Source organism: Bicyclus anynana, chromosome 18 (assembly GCF_947172395.1).
Source record: "Bicyclus anynana chromosome 18, ilBicAnyn1.1, whole genome shotgun sequence".
NCBI lineage: Eukaryota > Metazoa > Arthropoda > Insecta > Lepidoptera > Nymphalidae > Bicyclus > Bicyclus anynana.
Genome location: NC_069100.1, coordinates 11,225,749 through 11,244,813, shown reverse-complemented (window position 1 = coordinate 11,244,813; position 19,065 = coordinate 11,225,749). Strand labels below are relative to the sequence as shown.

Genomic DNA, 19,065 nt, shown 5'->3' with positions numbered 1-19,065 from the left:
TGAAAGTTGAGTTATCCTTAAAATAAAAAGAGAATGGGGTGAAATAGGAGTTGAAAATTCGTATGGAAAGTCCTTCATTTTTAGAGTTACAGTATAAAAAATTTGTACCTAAATCATGAAAGAAAATATAAATGTTATGTGATTCTAAAATTTTTAAAATTAAACCCTTGTTTGATGAAAGCTTACACTAATTATTATATTCGTAGAAAAATATATGGCAAATATTCTTAAAAAAAACATTAATTTGCGCCATCAATACAATAAAAGGGGTTACATGATTCATGACAAAAGTGCCCTATTATTATGAAGCAAAGTAAATTGTCATTTTAACCCAAATTTGCGACCAATTAACACGAATAACGGACAAAGGAAAACTCTTCGGAAAAATGTGGGGCACATTAGCGATTTGAGAGCACCGATAATTACTAAACTACCTAATTGACATTATTTTAGTTTTTGGTGCAACTGATTTATGTAGGGCAAACTAATTGGTCGACTAAGAAGAGACGAGTACCAGATCAGAGCTTTATCGACTCATTAATAAGAGTATCCTTTCATAAAGAAAAGTATTAGACCAAAATTCTCAGAGATTATTACAAAAGGATTAGTGAATTATTGATCAAAAAGTGGCACATTTAAAGAGCGAAATTAAAATATTCTCCTTTTCGCTCGTATACATATAATAAAATATAATAAAACTGTAGCTAGTCAAATTCTGTACTTTGAAAATATTTTGAACATTTCAGTTACTCAAGCCAAAAATATTTTTTTTTATATCTGTTTGTCTGTCCGTATTTTATGTTGATACGAAGAAGACTACAAGATACTTCTTTACGCGAAAATTAAAAAAGAGGTTAAAACAGGGGTTGAAAGTGTGTATGGAAAGTCATTCATTTTTCAAGTTACATTTGTAAAAAATATTATGTGTACTACTACAAAAATACTCAAAATAATGTCAATCAAGATTTTTCGAAAGGGTTAAAAAGGAGATGAAGTTTTTTAATATATAGTTTTTTGAGATATAGTTTTGTAAAATGTATAGTTATTCATTGTACGTAAAACATGCGAAAATATAAATAGAAGGGGTTGAAAATTTACATCGATTTCCACGCGATGGAAACTAATATCCTCTTTCTAGAACTGTCAAACATGTGCGAGTTATTAATATGACCTACCAACCGAAGGTGCGTTTAATCTGGAATGAGGTGAAAGGCCGATCGATCGAAGTGGAGACATTGTGTCTGCCCTTTGACCCGTAGAGGGGGGATAGGGCATCAATAAGTAGTTCATCATCATCATAAGCCTATTTTAAGGACCCACTACAGGATCAGGATCCTTTTAGGAGAAAGAATATATTTGGAACTTTGAAATAAGCTATGTGACTTTGGCTTTGAAGGATATATTGTAAGACTAACGAACGTCCACCCTTGGACCTTAATCCGGCCCTGTGGCAAAATCGGCTCTTAGCGGATGTCAGCTGACTATAAACTAACCTTCTTCTTTTTCATCATTGTCAAGCGGTTTTTGATTATGTCGTGACGAACTTTAGATCCTTTCGCTTTATAGAAAAAGAGTTATCGAAACAAATAAACATACTTTGGCCGATTAGGCCATTAGAGAAGGTTTTATAGTTATCACAAAAGGGTTGATGTACTATATGCAATCTAAAAGTTGCATATTGAAAGTGAGTAAAATTAAAACGCTCTTTATCGAAAAAACATACAATATCATACAATCGAACCACAGAATCTATACTAATATTATAAATGCGAAAGTAAGTCTGTCTGTGTTTTTACTTTCTTGTCTGTTACCTTTTCACTAAACCACTGAACCGATTTGAATAAAATCAGGTATTGAGATAAAGTGCAGAACATAGACTACTTCCGGAATAGTCCACAAATTAAAAAAATAAACAGATTTTACGCGAACGAAGTTGCGGGCGTCCGCTAATACTATAAAACAAGTGGCCGAACATAGAACCTACATACTCCTTTTGGAAAGTCGGTTATTAAGGCGAATACTATGTGAACAAACTTGCGAGCACCCACTACTATACGATAATTATGCTTTTTAAAACTACTTAATTATTTCTATGTTTAAATAAAATAATCAAGCATTGAGAATACGCATATTAGTGGAACAACAATGATAATAAAACAAACAGATATATTAAACAAACAGCATTGATAGCAAGAACTTTGGATTTAATATATCATACGACCGTCTATTCCATCCGCATTGGGTGTGGTTCTTTCTGTTTATTTTTCTCTATACAATCCATTGGAATATGGTTTACATACCCGTAGAAATTATATTACATCTGTGTTTTTTTATTCTTTACAATTTGGCCCTTGATTACAATCTTACCTGGTGGTAAGTGGTAATGCAAAATAAGGTGGAAGCGGGCTAACTTGTTAGGAGGAGGATGAAAATCGCTTGGCGGTACGTCTTAGCCACAGCTGAAGCCTCCCACTAAAATGTTTATTTTTTAATGTTTTTAGTCAGAGTGCACTTAAAATGCATAGATATTATGCAGAAACAATTACACATTTATTGAATAGAAGCAGGCGTTACTATGCGGAAGTTCACGATTATATATATAAATTTTATCCCCAAAAACTGACAGATCCAAGCGTCAACGTCACTCAGATACTTCGCGAGTAATAGGTATAGCAAAATAAATTTATTAGTCACGAATCCAGATTTAAATTGTACCCCTAATTTATTAAGGGGTCATTTATATAAGTTTTGAAACCTACATTAATAATAACGATAAATGACGCAAAAAAATATTTATGAAAAATAACCATTTTGCTTTGAATTGAAATTGTTATTTATATTTTTAATTACATACTTCTGTATAAGAACTTTTAATACGAATTTTCTTTTAAAAAGTGAAATTTAAATAATCATTATAATAAAGTAATAACCAGGCTACCATTTATAAATATCAATCAATTGATAAAATAACAAAATGAAAACGCAACACAACTGATCGGCCCTACAGTTTTTCTGATCAGTTACCGATCTTTGCTGTTTTCCTGAGAAAATTAAAAAAAATCTAACAACAATATGAATAAAATATGAGCTGTAAGACAACTGCGTTACAAAAGGAAAAAGGGAAATTAAAAAAAATAAACACTGACATTTACCTCTAATAGAGTTGGCTGCTTTCTTATCCATGAACATCCCGGATATCGCTGAACTGAACATTCCCTCGCTGCTCCCTGGAGGTGGAGACGTGCTATCTGCCACGGAACCCGATGTTATATCCATCCCCATCTGGTTATGCATCACCCCTTGGACTTCGTGGGGTTCGCGTTTCAGTTGCATCCCCTGGGGTAATCCTTGTCCCTGGTGCAGCATTGTGGAGGCGGAGGAGTGGCCTCCGTGCTGGTCTGGAGGCCACTGAGACCCGAACAGCTCGTGAAATTGATTGTTATTCATCATCGTTCCTTTTTTGAACTACCAAACTTTTTAAGTTACCGAATGATTTAGAAGACGCGCGAATTGTATTCGCATTGCGGCTTGCACTAACAACTATTTGGTGTTCCTGCTTTTTTAATTTGTTTTTTTTTTTAATAATTTTAAACGACTTGGTCGGTTAAGGCAACTTCTTTAACCATAAGCAATTTTTCTTCGAAAATACCTTTATGGCACTCTACTGCGTGTCTTTTCTTGATGTTGTATTTGTTTCTCAACTATGTTGAAAGCACCACTGTTGGTTTTTTTTAACTGATATATATGTTCCGGCCTAACGGCGAAGTAAGATTTCTTTTCGCGAAGTTTAATTCTGGTATTAACTTTTTGAAAAGTAACAAGTTTTTTGGCATTTTGTCGACGCCGTGGTTTCTGTTTTTCCTCCTCCTTTTGTAAAACTCTTAAATAAACATTATATTAAGGCACTATTTGTTTATTGTATTTTTTTTAATAATAATTTTTATTTAAACACTTGTTCCCGTATACTGTGGTTTTAGATTACCGAACACAGAAAAATAATAAAATCTGTAAAAAGAAAACCGAAGCAGAAAGAGGAGTTTAAGAGAATTTTAAACAGGCTCAAAATTCTAGACACTAATTTATTTGAAAATCGAAGACAGATTTTATCTAATCGAACCGCGTTCAATTATCTAAAATCACATTAATTTATTATTGTATTTTAATCGAGTGGACGAACGCGCACTAGAAGAAAATTCAAATTTTAGAATCCGTCGGTAGCACGACGTTCCATTTTTAAATCAATCCTCGGTCACTTGCACTGTATTGAAGGCACTGTCACTTTTTTTTCAATTAAAGAACATAAAAGGATGCGTTCACCTCACTTCTCTGTAAAGGAAAAATTTGTACGTGTTTTTTGTACTATAGGTTGTTCACAACTCGACTACGCGACTGGGACTGGCTGGTCTTGAGATGTCGACGCCAGGGCGGCCGGTGACTGACTGACGCATTGACGAATCTTCGGCCCGGGCTCACCGAAAAATTATATATTTTTTTCTGAGTCGAATAATCAACTTAGCTAGCGATACCTCGTAGTTCAATCGCCCCGACCGCTTACAGAGACAAGCGAAAACTCGTCAAACTGACGAATAAACGGAAATCTTCCTCTACCACGTTAAAGATTAGGCAATAAAGGTCCGAAAACAGCGTTTAGGCCTAGGGAAATATTTGCAGGGCTGTGAGTAATTAAGATATAAAATGGCCTAGCCGGTCGGTGTCATGTACGCGGTATCGATGTGTGCGTGGCGTGCGGACGCGGCGTGCGCACACAGACGCGCCGGCGTCACACAGTGTCGTTGACCCCGGGACCCAAACAAAGTAGATTTCGGTGAAATGCTATTGAACTCTATTTTGAATGTGGAATCTGAGGCTGCATTTCTTTTTTGCTGATTCGAAATTTGAAAAATTTCGATATGTTTCGAGTAAACCGACTTCTTAAAATAAAGATGTTTTAAATGAGTATTTTTATTAGGCAGGCAGGTACTTACTGATTACAGTGTAGATATTTTTGTGAAATTCAAACCGGTTTCGAAGGTTTATTTAAACTGCTCCAGAAGGAAATGACGGTGAGCGTTTTCATCCGTACCTACGACGGTACGTACCTAAGACTATACGTACACAGGTACTGTGTAGGTACACGTACCTACGAGTACCTGTAATAATCCTCTTTCCCTCAAAGTTCTTACTAGGTACCTAAACTCTAGATACTTCTAGGACCCTCGCCAAAATTTGCTATGTTTCTTTAAATAACTGCTGGACGCTCAAGACAAGTTGGTACAAAAGAGCGAGAGATGACTGTGAAATTAATTAATTATAGAAAAAAAGAAAATGATAATTTACAAATCGAATAGAAAAATATTCATCAAAAACAAAGAAATTTTTTATTGAAATTATAAAATAATGAAAAATGTCTTCTCATATATTTTTTAATTAATTTTATTCTATTATACGTTTTCAGTTACGTCAGTTAATGCAGTGTTGTCCTGCGCGGTCGTTGACCCCGGAAAATTAGTTACGAACAAGTTGTCACAATTTTTAATGAACCGCGTGAGCGTCTAGTGTCTATAGTCTGTCCATAGACGATAGAGCAAAGCCATCCTAGAGCATAAATGCATAATCACTGCATGCCAGTAGAAATTTTGTACCAAAGACCACACATATTATGCTTACCTTTATGTTAATATTATAATCAATAGATAACAGTCTTATAATATCTGATCATAGATTAGACAGATTTTTTCTTCTGTATTTTTGTTAGATAGTGTGAAAATGTTTTGTTTTGAATTTAAAAATATTTTTGATATATTTTAATCTTATCAGCAGTAGTATTACTGGGGTGCTCTTCTTATATACATTAACGCACTGCATACCCTAGTGTTTCAAATTCCTCTATTACGGGTGTTATATTTATATTCATTATTTATGTTTCATAATTTATGGAAGGGAGGTATCAGTGTTGGTTAAAAAAAGAAGCTATTTGATGACTTGAGCTCAGTTGTTTGTTAGGCAGCGTGGACACTGTCATGCTGCCAGTCGCGTTAGAGATTTTGTGCAATAATGTTTTGTTGTAATCATTAATATTTTTTTGTGTTGTAATTATCAATAATGATTGGCATTGTAATTGTTGATCTTAAATTGCTTAGTGTGGGCACGGAGAACATGTCGGGCAGGGAAGGAGATTGTTTATGCATTCTGAAAGGAACCCTTAAACCAAGGTCACAAGTTCTGGGGCCTAAAAGGGCTTCGATGTCACACGTCTTCCCCTGTACATACTTTAATTTTTGTTTAATTGTTTTTTTTGTGCTGACATTCTTATTATTAACACACTCACACATGTTTATGCTATCACCTATATCTAAAATAATGTGAGAACAATTCGATGAGTAGGTAAGTACCTACGTATAATAAGCGGAATTGTTATATAAATTCCCAAAAGGACCCAAACCAGGTATCAATCCTGTTTTATTACCTTACATTAGAAATTAACAGGTATCGAAACTATGAAAAACGTATAAATACGAACAATTGAGGCAATCAACTAATTAAAAAATCACGAATTAACCTGACATGGAAATCGAACCCGGATACTACATAATGGTAAGGGTTTAGGGTATTATTCAGAGAAGCTACAAGGCGGTGTTGAAGTCATTAAACTCCACAATTTGGTCATATGCGAGAAAAATCAATAACCCGACGCCAGAAGGGATGTGACGTCACGCAAGGTCACCGCCATTGCGGAGAGATCAATCGCCCGCGTTCGAGCTTTCCATTTCCGGACAAATTAGTCAAAATATATATTATTTTTAAAATAGCTTTGATTAAAACTAAATAAAATAAGGTAGAAAAAAACGCATTGATATTTTAAAAAAATCTTTGTGTTTAAATTCAGCGATAAGCTAGATGCAACAATAGTATTTTTGTTTCAAGATGGCTTCGTATAAGCATTCAGCCAGTCATGAGGTAATAAATTCTTTATCAAATAATTTGCTCTATGTAGGGCGAAAGTGGTAAGTCAAGTAATGTCATGCTTTAGTAAGGCAAAGGCAACCTTATCAAAAACTATGAAGAGTCCAGCGTGAAAATCGAATTAATCGCTCGAAACACTGTTGCTATAGAACTATATTGAATAAAATGCATTCTACTTTAAAGTAAAACGATTTTCCCGCCAAACTCCGTACTAGGACCAAGCACATGCACACGACACGCATGCGTTATGCTATTCATTTACTTAGTCGTAGGTTTGAACCTCGAACCTCTAAAATTTGAATTCAGCGCGTGAACCATGGAACTATAGAGGCTCTGGTTTGACGTATCGTGGACGCTGTATGTACCTACATAAAGTGGCGTTACGGTTTGAGGTTTTGAGGTTGTATGTAAAAACAACGTCATGACTCTACCTAATCTATGGCCGCAAGAACGGATGTGACGTCACGCAAGGTCGACGCCATAATTATCTAAGACGCTACGTGTGGAAAAAAGTGAAATTGTCCTAAAAACGAGTTGATAGTTGCGTAGAGTTTTAAATTATTATTTTATACATTACATTATTGTCAAAATGTCTTTTTAGCTGCTTTTTAGGTATTTAGGTAGGTTTAGTTTTAGCTGCGCATCACGAAGGTTCCTTAAAAGTACCTTAAAAATGTTTGGTTTCGTTGAAAAACGCAACGACTATGTAAATTCTTGCAAAGTTCTCTGTTCAAGCAATGGAATCAGAAATATACAGATTTGACTTCAAAAGTCGCATTGAAAAACTTGAAGCAAACGAATTTTTATTTATATTAAAATGAAAAGAACCCAATATTATTCCAGACACAAAAATCGCAAGATGGCGCCCGTTCCGCAAACAAAATGGAATAAACAATAGAATGGATTCGGAAGTTTAAATTGGGAACATTCGAAATTCAAATCCGATCGGTCGCGGGTCGCGTCCATCGAACTATGAACCTAACGTTTGAACCTCGAATGAACTATGACCGATAATGCTTTATATTTTTTTAATTTTTTAATCATGCAAAGGTTTTAAAGCCATAAATATTTACAACAAAATAACATATTGTTGTTATGAGTTTGTGAGGTCGTAGGGGTACCCTAGATCTATTGTAGTAGATACGATCATTTGACATCTGAAATACAGTAAAATTCAAGCTTCGCTGAATCTGTGACAACCATTATTTTTATCTGTATTAATGTTTTAGAGAGGTAAAGTTAGTAGTGTTATATGTGGCAATCTTTGGATCAACTAAATCGTTTTCGAAAATTTTTATGTTACTCTATCGCGGGAATTACGCGGTGAAATAATATCGGCTAGTTTTAATATATTTAGTTTATTTGTTATTTTCCAAATGAAATATGTCGCAAAAAGTTCTACAACTGATATAAAGTGGTTTAAAAAGCGACTAAAGGTTACCGATGTTCTTGCAGATGTAGTCGCGAGCGTCAACTAGTTTTGTTAAATAAGAATCAAGAAAAGAATAACAACAGAACAAAAACAGATAAATAATTTCGATTTGGTCATCAACGGAAAACACTGCTTGCCGACGATAAGTGGCACGCACTTCATATATGTAGAAATGCTCTGCCTACCCTAAGGAATTTTTACCAGCCTTTACTAAGGAAGTATAATGGATATTGCCTACCCTAGTTAAGTACTCTGTGCACGCCACCGCCGACGATGATAGGCGTGAAAAGTTGGTGGGACGGCAGAAAATCACCTACGTCGCGGATCCCTCGTCCGCAACGGCAACTAGAGGCGATGAACTCCGGTTTGGGGGTTCGCCGACCGGCCGCCGAACCGCGATAACGATATTGATCGCCGATTCCTTTCCTTAGTGACAGTTATACGTTTCCGTCTCGTCACGCCTCTGACGGGAACCAACTGCACTTTGCACATCTCTCATTTATATACGTTTGAATATGGAACGTTTACTCGGATCATTACAAATTTACGTTTGAACATGGAACGTTTTATTGATATGGAATGGGCAATGAGCTACTCGACATTGGTCGGTTAGGGTTTCCTAGGCAAGCTTAAAACTTGTATCATGTACTTCATACTATTCTAACACAGACTGGAACAGGACTGGCTGATAACGATATTGATCCCCGATTCCTTTCATCACTAACAGTTATAAGCCTATGACGGGAACCAACTGCACATTGCACATTTCTCATTTACAAATTAACGTTAGAATATGGAACGTTTTACTACCAACTAGATTAGATTAGATTTAAATTTAATTAATTGAAAAAGCAGATGTCTTATTTAATTCAAATATGGAATGGTCCTACAGTTGGTCGACATTTTTGGCTAGTTAATTTGAAGCAACCTGAAAACTATCTTGTATCTCTCCCATACTACCCTAACACGAAAAAATATTATATAACCCGAAAAAAATAATAATAATTGAGGCAATCTGAAATTGAACATCCAAAGAGTAAAAATAATAATATGTCAGCTTATTTAGTCGAGTCTTTGACTTTCCAGATGCTTGCAACACTTTTACTCAAAAAAAAATGATGACCCGACTGACTATATATATATATATATACTATTTTATTACTTTTATGGTTGGAATCTTCAAAATATTCATAAATGTAACGAGTACTATCTAATAATTTATGAAATTGGATGATTATTATTTTTTATTTATTAAATTTAAAAACAATCAATTACGTTAATGTCACTGAAATTTCTAAAAGTACTAGAATCCAGAGCGGAAAACTAAAGAACAAAAAAAATTTAAACCGACGTCTGACCTTCACTTCAAAGTTGAACATTCCATTTTCGAATTGAGTGAAACTGGGTCACCGAACGTAATATAACTAATTTATCTTAAATTCTATTTTTAACTTATATTCGGTTTCCCTTTTAAAATTGGAGCTTATTTTTAACACTAGTCTTGTCACACTCCATTCACTCTATTATTTCATTAAAATTTAAATATGTTTGGGGAACGTTATGGCACAAATAAAAATGTAGCGATTAAAATCGAGACAGGTATGTTATGAATGGTTTGGGCACGTAGAGAGAATGACAGGAGATTTCAAAAAGGGAATAAAGCGTGGGTGAATGGGATTTACCCACATACCCACAGTCACCACTTATTACACAGTAAGTGGGCCACATAGTTCAAAGAGCCGATGGACGTTGGGGTCCCAATGTGCTGGAATGGCGACCCCGCACCGGAAAGCGCAGTGTTGGTCGACCTCACACTAGGTGGACCGAGGACATCAAGCTGGATGCTGGTGGCTTGAGACCGTTGTGCTTGGAAGTCCATGCAAGAGGGGTATATCCAGCAGTGGACGTACATCGGCTGATAATTGGGTGGTGACGATGACGATGATGATGATGATGAGAAATGGGATTTATAAAGCATGAAAATATTGAAAGAGGAAGGCTCAAATGAACGTTTCTGGAGTAAATTCTCAATAAAGGCCAGGTCAAAAGTACTCTAAGTCGACAAACTCTAGCTACACCCTGTAGAGGTTCGTTTAAATAGGCTGATAATAAAAAAGAAATAAGTTCCAATTTAAGCAAAATGTTGGCAATCAATAAGAATGTCAATACAAGGAGAAGAATTCGAAAAAGAAAAGAGTTATGAAAAACAGCAAATAAAAACATATTAAAAAATACATTAAACTCTCCAGCCATTTTGGACTCGTAGACAGACTAACTAACATTCTTTATACAAGAGTTAAATAATAATAAAAATTAAAAAAACTCAAATAAAACATGGTAATAAGAAAAAAAACATTAATGGAGACGTCCAAGACGACGAGAAGAAGAAGATTTCGAAACAGGAACGTGAATTTGGGAGTTACGAAATTAAAATGGTATTAGGATCAAATTAGTACAAAATAGATCAACTAGCTCGAGTTGTTGTTTAGTTTTAACCAGTTCAACAAACAATTTTTAGAAATTGAATAAATAATAATAATAGTGGAATACAGAAATAAACTCCTACACAAAACAAAATATGGCGGCAATCTATAAGAACGTCAATACGAGTAGAAGAATTCGAAAAAGGAATGCGCTTAAGCGCGTGAGTTATGAAAAAATATTATGAATAAAAACAAATTAAAAAATATACTGAAATCACCCGATCCATTTTTAGTTTTAGTCAGACTAACAAACATTTTATAATTAAGAATCAAAAACAAAATATACATCACAAAATAAAACATGGCGGCAATCTATAAGAACGTCAATACATGGAGAAGAATTCGAAAAAGGAACGCGCAAAAGCGCGGGAGTTATGAAACAAAAATGGCACCGGGAAGCCACGATAAGCGTTCCTACCCACGTGGTGGTTCAACGACTGCTCCACTGCGCAATAGAGTTCGCTGAACGCGCGCACGACGCCCGCCGCACACACCCAGCCCGCAGGTGACTAATTGTTTTTTTAAAAGGTCTTTTACATGTCTGTCTTCATAAATTTTCGTTAAGTCTTTCGTGGAGTATGTATGGAATGATTTTTGTATTCTTACAATGAAAAATACCTAAGAAATATACTTAAATAAATAGAAAAATTAAACCAACAAGTTTAATGTAGGTGTATTTTGTTTTTATTTACATGTCTATCATATCAAATCATAATAATATATATTAGGGATTTGGACTTTAGCTATCAATTACAAAGAGACAAATTAAAAATGCCGCACCAATGAGTAGCTGAAAATTAAAATCCATAAAAAAGAAAGTCTTTTTTATGTTTTTTTTAATAGATTTGTAATACTTCCTTATTTGCCACATGACGAGGAAAGATGGTAGGTGTTATATAAAAGTGACATACGAGTTTAATATCATTATGTAAGTTTTACACAGATGGCTAATTTATTTTTATTGTGTTTAAAAGTCTACTCGTTTAATAACATTTTTATTGGTACTTTATGGAATACGGAAGCATTTAAAATTTAACCACCTGCTAGCCGATACAAAATATTCTGATCCAGACCACCTGTAATTTGTAAATAGGTGTGTCTTTTTAAAAAAAATAATAATAATGAACTATAATAATCTTTAATATAGTTTTAAAAATATTGACAACTTCTTTTAATTTCCTATAAAAAAACATTATCTACCTCTATACTTTCTTAGCCACCAGTAAGGCAGTCACCTTAAAACTGAGTCAGTCAGTCAGAGAACCATACATCCATCCGAACCTCGATCAATTTAAACGTTTACAATCATGACCGATAATAATACATGACCGTTCAAGCATGTCTATTCTAAATAAAATGAATGTCACTGTAGTTCCTAGCTCGTCACCATCTATTCACCCTTAAGGGGGAAACGGCCTTGAGGTCGTGTATTGACCTCCCCCCAAATGAGGGACGATACTCGGAATCACCAGTATTGCAACACGTGATTCAAAATTGTGAAAAAGAATGATTCGATTTTCAAATTAATTCTGAGATAATAAATACAAACTTATTAAAAAGTTTGTATATTTATAATGAATTTGTATTTATTAGGCCTTTATTTACATTATGTATTGAAGTACCAGGGCCGCATAACTTATAAGGAATAATATGATAAATATTAAATATACAAATACGATTAATTACACAAGTCTGTACTCGACAAGGTAAACGACCAGTGTCAAGGAACTGTTATAAAATCAATATTACAAGTATTTCTTAGATTAATTTTCTATGAATATTACGCATAGAACATAAATTTTAAATAAATAAAATATCGACCAAGTGCGAGTCGGACTCGCGCATGAAGTATTCCGTACCTATAAAAACTACAAAAAATATCATGTCCGATTGGAGCCCCCTTAAATATTAATTTTATTCTGATTTTTAGTATTTATTGTTATATCTACAACAGATATACATCATCTGTGAGAAATTCAAATGTTTTAACAGTCTAAGTTAATTGTAACAGTACATGAAATACATCCTACTGACAGACGGACGGACAGACAGCGGAGTCTCGGTAATAGTATCGGAATCCTAAAAACTTAATAATCTAAAATATTCACAGTATTTTGTCTTTAATCAGTTTCATTACTTATGCATTCTCTATTTTATGGCTGAGGGGTTCAATAGATGATTTGTTTTCATTAAATGTCTTCTGTCACAGGAGTGTACAACTCTTAAAAGAAGACTCTAGCCTTTAATTATTTGTTACTGATTGATGTTAACGAAATAAACTATTTTTTTTTTATTATTATTAAATTGGTCTGGTCAAGTCTGCCTAGTAGTATGATTAAACCATAACTATGCCGCTTATCATTGATGATTAATGAAGAAAGATACTGATCTCTTTGATGATGAAAGGTAAGGAAGTAAAAGGTAGAGCTTTAGACATTTTCTAGTGACGCTTTAAACAAACCGTCACTAAACATCAGGTGAGAATTGAGATCTCTCTCAAACGAACCACGGCGTGGTTTGACGGCCTCCGTGGCGCAGTGGTATGCGCAGTGGACTTACAAGACGGAGGTCCTGGGTTCGATCCCCGGCTGGGCTGATTGAGGTTTTCTTAATTTGTCCAGGTCTGGCTGGTGGGAGGCTTCGGCCGTGGCTAGTTACCACCCTACCGACAAAGACGTACCGCCAAGTGATTTAGCGTTCCGGTACGATGTCGTGTAGAAACCGAAAGGAGTGTGGATTTTCATCCTCCTCCTAACAAGTTAGCCCGCTTCCATCTTAGACTGCATCATCACTTACCATCAGGTGAGATTGTAGTCAAGGGCTAACTTGTACAAAATAAAAAAAAAAAAAAAAGAACCAAAATAAAAAATGCGGTCTACCAGGCAACCAAAACTTATGAGGAGTGGCAATGTGAAATCATTATAAAATAGACATATTTCGAGCGACCTAAAAGGTTGACGACCGTGTCAAAGAACTGTCACAAAAACTTTACTTTTAGACATACGTCACCACGACCTTGGCGGGTTCGGTTCCCGGCTGACGTCAAAAATTACGACGTTTTAATCGTATAATTGCGATCGAGTCTGACATTGCTTTGGTGGTATGCCAAAGTTTTCTTTGAAATTATTAAAAGAAAAAATATTTTTTTTTAGTAAAAAAATCACACAATTTATAGTCAGGTAAATGTGAAAACAGAATGACAGAACGACAAAATATTTTTATATTTAGTTGTGAGATAGATTCGTAAATCAAATGTATTTTTGGGTTATATTTTTGAACATCTGTGATTCATAACGCAGAGTCGTTTTCGTTGGCGCTGGATGTCCAACGTTGGAGATATTCTGACGTCATCACTCATCAAAATCCAACGGCTTTTCCGTTTGTCGAATTTAAATCGATTAACGTACAATGCACAATGTACATTTAATGTATCACTGTAACATTTGAATGTCCTTTTAGGTTTTGACGTTGGATAAATAAATAAAAATAAATAAATAAATGTCCAACATAATTAGATTAAATAGTATTGTGTCGACAGTGTCCAACGGCCTTCTCATTTTTCGACTTTAAATGGTACTTACTGTGTATATTTCAACTGTATGGTGCTTGTAATCATTTCTGATTTACAATATCGTTTTTGTCTAAACTTATAGATGTCTAACGTAACCACAGAGTTGTGTTGACAGAGTCCAACGGTCTCGAACATGTGGAACTATCTCTGTCAACTTTCCAGAAAGTAGATCTTCATAAGCTTAGTTAGCTCCCACATTTTAGTGAGCTGCATGAGTATTGAGTATGTTTAATTTTAGCACGTCTAATTTAGTGGAAAGTTATATTTGGAACATTTTAGAAACTAAAGACTCAATCTTTAACAGCAAACTTCACATGCTACTCTTTAAGATTCTTGTATGGACTTTCAAAGTAAAATTACAATCGAATCCTAAAGTATCTATAAAAATAAATATTGGTAATTTAGTTAGTCGCTAACATTCGGTAGGTATGTATATTAATTACGTCTATAAATAAGTATATAATGGTAAAAAGAAAATTGAAAAAAAAAATTGGGTTCCTTCCCTACATGCAAAGTAAGGATGTATTTTTTTTATCCTTAGGTGTGGGATGTCTTATCGATGATTTCTGTATCAAATAAGGGTTTAAAGTGCAAATTTAATCCACGGAACCCTACACTGCGCGTGGCACGACACGCACTTGGCCGGTATTTGAATATTTCATTTCGTCAAGAAAGATCTAACTGTCAACATCCCTTATTACATAATTATGTCCCAGAGATCTCTTTTTCGCCGAATATTTCTGTGTTTTTGTTTCGTATACCCCTATCTATGCTCTACCCCTCCCAATAACGGAGACGCCCTTGCTCTGCAAAAACTTAAAATATGCTGACGATGATGAATCCTGAGATTCGAATTTATATCCTCAAGAAGACGTTAGTTTTCCGCATACAGGCGTATGAAAAAAATACTCTCAAGATGGCGAAATATATACGGAATATTGCGCGTTGTTACTACGTAGGTATCGTGTTTTGGGGCGTCGGGCGTTGAACTCGCGGTCAATCACCGGCCAGCGGCTCACTGAGTACTGACCTATTGTGGGCATGCCTCATACACTGGCACCTCATGCCTGGATCAGACTTAATATACTTTCTTTACAGTGACAGAGGAAGCAGATTCATCATCATCATAAACAACCCATATTCAGCTCACTGTTGAGCACGAGTCCACCACACTGCCCAGTATTGGCAGATCTCACACACCTAGAGAATTAAGAAAATACTTGGTGTTTTTCCTTCACCCTCAAATGTATCCCTGAGGTAGTTTACATTGGGGAAAAGTTCGAAAAGAGCTTTTCCAGGAAAAAGCCGATAAAGACATTGTTGGATTTTTCCTTTTACCAATAGCAATGGATTATGTGCTTGGTATCTCTCCAGTAGTCCATTGCATGCTCTATTACAGTTTGAGAGTTGATTAATAGGATAGCATTATGTTTTAGCATAAGTACCTTCTATTTGACTAAAATTTCTTCTGGTTAGTGGTTAGATTGGTCAGAAGAATAATATCCATAAATCATTAGCAACGACTAACACTGCGCTTTCCAGTACGGGGTCGCCATTCCAGCACTTTGGGACCCCCAACGTCTTTCGGCTTTTTGAACTATGTGGTCTGCCCATTGCTACTTCAGTGTTGGTCGACTCCTATTAGGTGGACTGAACGTCATACGAGTTGCAGGAAGCCGCTGGATGCTGGCGGCTCCAGACCGTTATATTTGGAAATCCATGCAAGAAGCCTATGTTCAGCAGAGGACGTCCATCAGTTGATAACTACGTCTGATGGACATAGGCCTTCTGTAACATCGTCCAAATACCATAACCGGATGTTATAGGCCCACCAACCAGAGATGGGGAGTCCATCAACATCGTGATGCAGTTTAAGGTTGCCATTCCAGCATCTTAATATTCAATTCAATTCAAAGCCTTTATTAATCCTTACATAAGTTTTACATAATTTTTAACAACATTAACAATTTTTTTTTTTTTTTTTTTTTTTTTTTTTTTTTTTTTTTTTTTTTTTTTTTTATTATTATGTTATTTATATTAGTATGTTAACGTAACTGTTAAACGAGTAAGTTTTAGTAAATTAGTGTTAGTCTTGTTTCTATGTAAAGACCCCTCATTGGGTATAGGCCTCCTCCAGCCGATACCACTCGCTTCTATTCTTAGCGTCAGTGAGCCAGTTCCTTCCTGCTATTTGGACGATATCATCGCACCAGCGGGTCTTTGGTCTGCCTACTTTTCTTTTTCCCGCAGGTCCAGGCCACGCGGTAGTTCTTAATGTCCATCGATCGTCTGTTAGTCTTGAGACGTGTCCAGCCCACTTCCACTTCAGTTTTAAGGCGTATTTTAATGCGTCAGTTAGTTTTGTCTTCTGTCTAATGTCTTTGCTTTTTACCTTTTGAATTTTTCTTAAGTTCAGTAAGCTCCTCTCCATCGCCCTTTCACATGTCACGATTTTATTACTTATATTTTTGGTGTGAACCCATGTTTGGCAAGCATAAGTTAGACAGGGGAGGATACATGTATCAAATAGAGTTCTTTTTAGATTTAGTGGGTAAGATCCTTTCATTATTTCTCTGTGCGCCCAGTATTTGTTCCACGTAGTAGTAATTCGTCTCTCTACTTCTTCTTCTGCACTTGTAACACTAAATGATATTTGTTTACCAAGATATATATACGAATCAACGTACTCTAATACTGTATTATTTAACAGAATTGCATTTTTTGAACTATTTGTCATTATTTTGGTTTTATTTATATTCATTTCGAGTCCAACTTTTCTGCTCTCTAAATCCAGAGTGTTGATCATGTTTTCGAGTTTACCACTATGTTCTGCAAAGAGTGCGATGTCATCGGCAAATCGGAGGTGACTCAGGTAATTGCCAGAAATATTAATGCCCTCGTTTGTCCAGTCTAATTGGTCGAAAACATTGGCTAAAACTGCAAGAAATAGTTTTGGTGATATTGGATCACCTTGTCTTACCCCTCTACGAATATATATTTCATCTCCGCATTGTTCTAACTTAATTCTGCTTTTACTGTTAATGTAGACATTTTTCAATATGTTAATATATTTTTTGTTTATATTGCAATTGTTTAGGGCTTCCCAAATCGAATGGTGGGATATACTATCGAATGCTTTTGTGTAATCTATGAAGCCAATATACAGTGGTTTGTTGAATTCCCTATATTTTTCGATAAGCTGTTCAATTACATGTATATGGTCAATTGTGCTAAATCCTGATCTAAACCCCGCCTGTTCTACTGGTTGAAAGCTGTCAATTTGTGGACCAATTCTATTTAAGAGGATTGATGTAAATAATTTGTAGATGTTTGAAAGAAGACTTATTGGTCGATAGTTTGAAATTTGTAGAGGGTCGCCTTTTTTGTACAAAAGAATGATTTCTGAAGTGGTCCATTGATTTGGCAATTGTCCTGTGTCTATGATTGTATTAAATAATAAAGTAAATGGGGAAGTTAGTAAGAACGCTGCAATTTTTATGATTTCATTTGGGATGTTGTCTGGTCCAGCACTTTTACCTATTTTAAGATTTTTAATATGTTTAAGTGTTTCCATTTCACATATTGGTGTGAATTCATCTGTTTCATCGTGATCTGTTTCTTCGATAGTGCTTTTTTGTTCTTCGGGTAGTTTAGAGTATAAGTCCTTATAAAATTTTGTAGCGCAGTCCAGCAAATCTGACCTACTATTCAGTTTCTGGTTGCCAGAGCTAAGGGCTGTTATCCAATTTTTATGTGATTTTAATTCGTGTTTGGCTCTTTTGTAACTTCTGTGTTGTGTTAGATTTTTTTCAATAACATTTTTTCTGTGATTTTCATAATCCTTTCTTATTTTTTTATTCGTAGTTTTAAATAGATAACTAAGTTCTTTTTTCGTTTCTCTATCTTTATGTTTGCGTTTTAATAGTTCTGAACGCCTTTCGATAAGTTTTTTGGTTTCCTCGCTTAAAATGCTTCTTCTTTGTTTATCTGGATATATTTGAGGCTCAATATTTGTTTTTATTATAGCTTCTAGAGAATCGTAAAAGGTCTGCACATTAATGTTTCGTTCAGAGGAAATAGTATCTTTCAATTTATTTAGGAGTTTTGTTAAATTATTTAGATAAACATCGACTTCGTGTTCAGTACGTGGAATTTTAAAAGATTTTTTGAATGTTTTTCTGCATAATCTCTTATTTTTGATCATGAATGTGGCTCTAACTAGTCTGTGATCTGATGGAAATTGAAAGTTGTTTAGCACTTCTAAATTTGAGACTGATTTTACGAAATTTGTTAAAATGAAATCTATTTCGTTTTTTGTCTTTCCATCGGGTGAAATCCAGGTCCATCGACGGTGAACTTTTTTGTTAAAAAACGTGTTAACTATAGAGAGTTTATGTTCGAGGGCATGTGATATAAGGAGTTCTCCCCTTTTGCTTCTTGATCCGTAGCCAAAATTACCCATTACAATGCCTTCGTTTTTTCTCGGTTGCCCTATTTTGGCGTTGAAATCACCCAGTAATATAATATTTTTGTTTGCAAATTCGTAGGCTTTATTTAGAGTATTGTAAAAGTTGAGGATGTCTTCTTCACTCGAATCTTCCGTGGGAGCATAGGCT

At 35.0% G+C, this 19,065-nt stretch overlaps 1 protein-coding gene across 21 annotated transcripts in view; it reads right to left on the bottom strand.

Moving 5' to 3' along the window:
* LOC112056919 (probable nuclear hormone receptor HR3) overlaps positions 1-19,065 on the bottom strand; it is a 153,172-nt gene that overhangs the window by 37,179 nt on the left and 96,928 nt on the right. The window contains exons 1-2 of one of the 21 annotated variants that reach the window (XR_008251660.1): positions 4,178-19,065; positions 3,566-4,005 (exon numbers count right to left, since the gene is read on the bottom strand). The exon at positions 4,178-19,065 is cut by the window's right edge and continues 12,439 nt beyond it. The exons of 4 other annotated variants lie outside the window; for them this stretch is intronic. Coding sequence is in view for 6 of the 17 variants with exons in the window: in XM_052886998.1 (XP_052742958.1) it covers positions 3,147-3,450 (304 nt within the window). In the remaining 11 variants the exon portion in view is untranslated. Of the gene's footprint in view, positions 1-3,146 lie in introns of those variants that run through there. 16 more of the 21 variants (XR_008251663.1, XR_008251666.1, XR_008251661.1 and 13 more) reach the window with 16 other exon arrangements.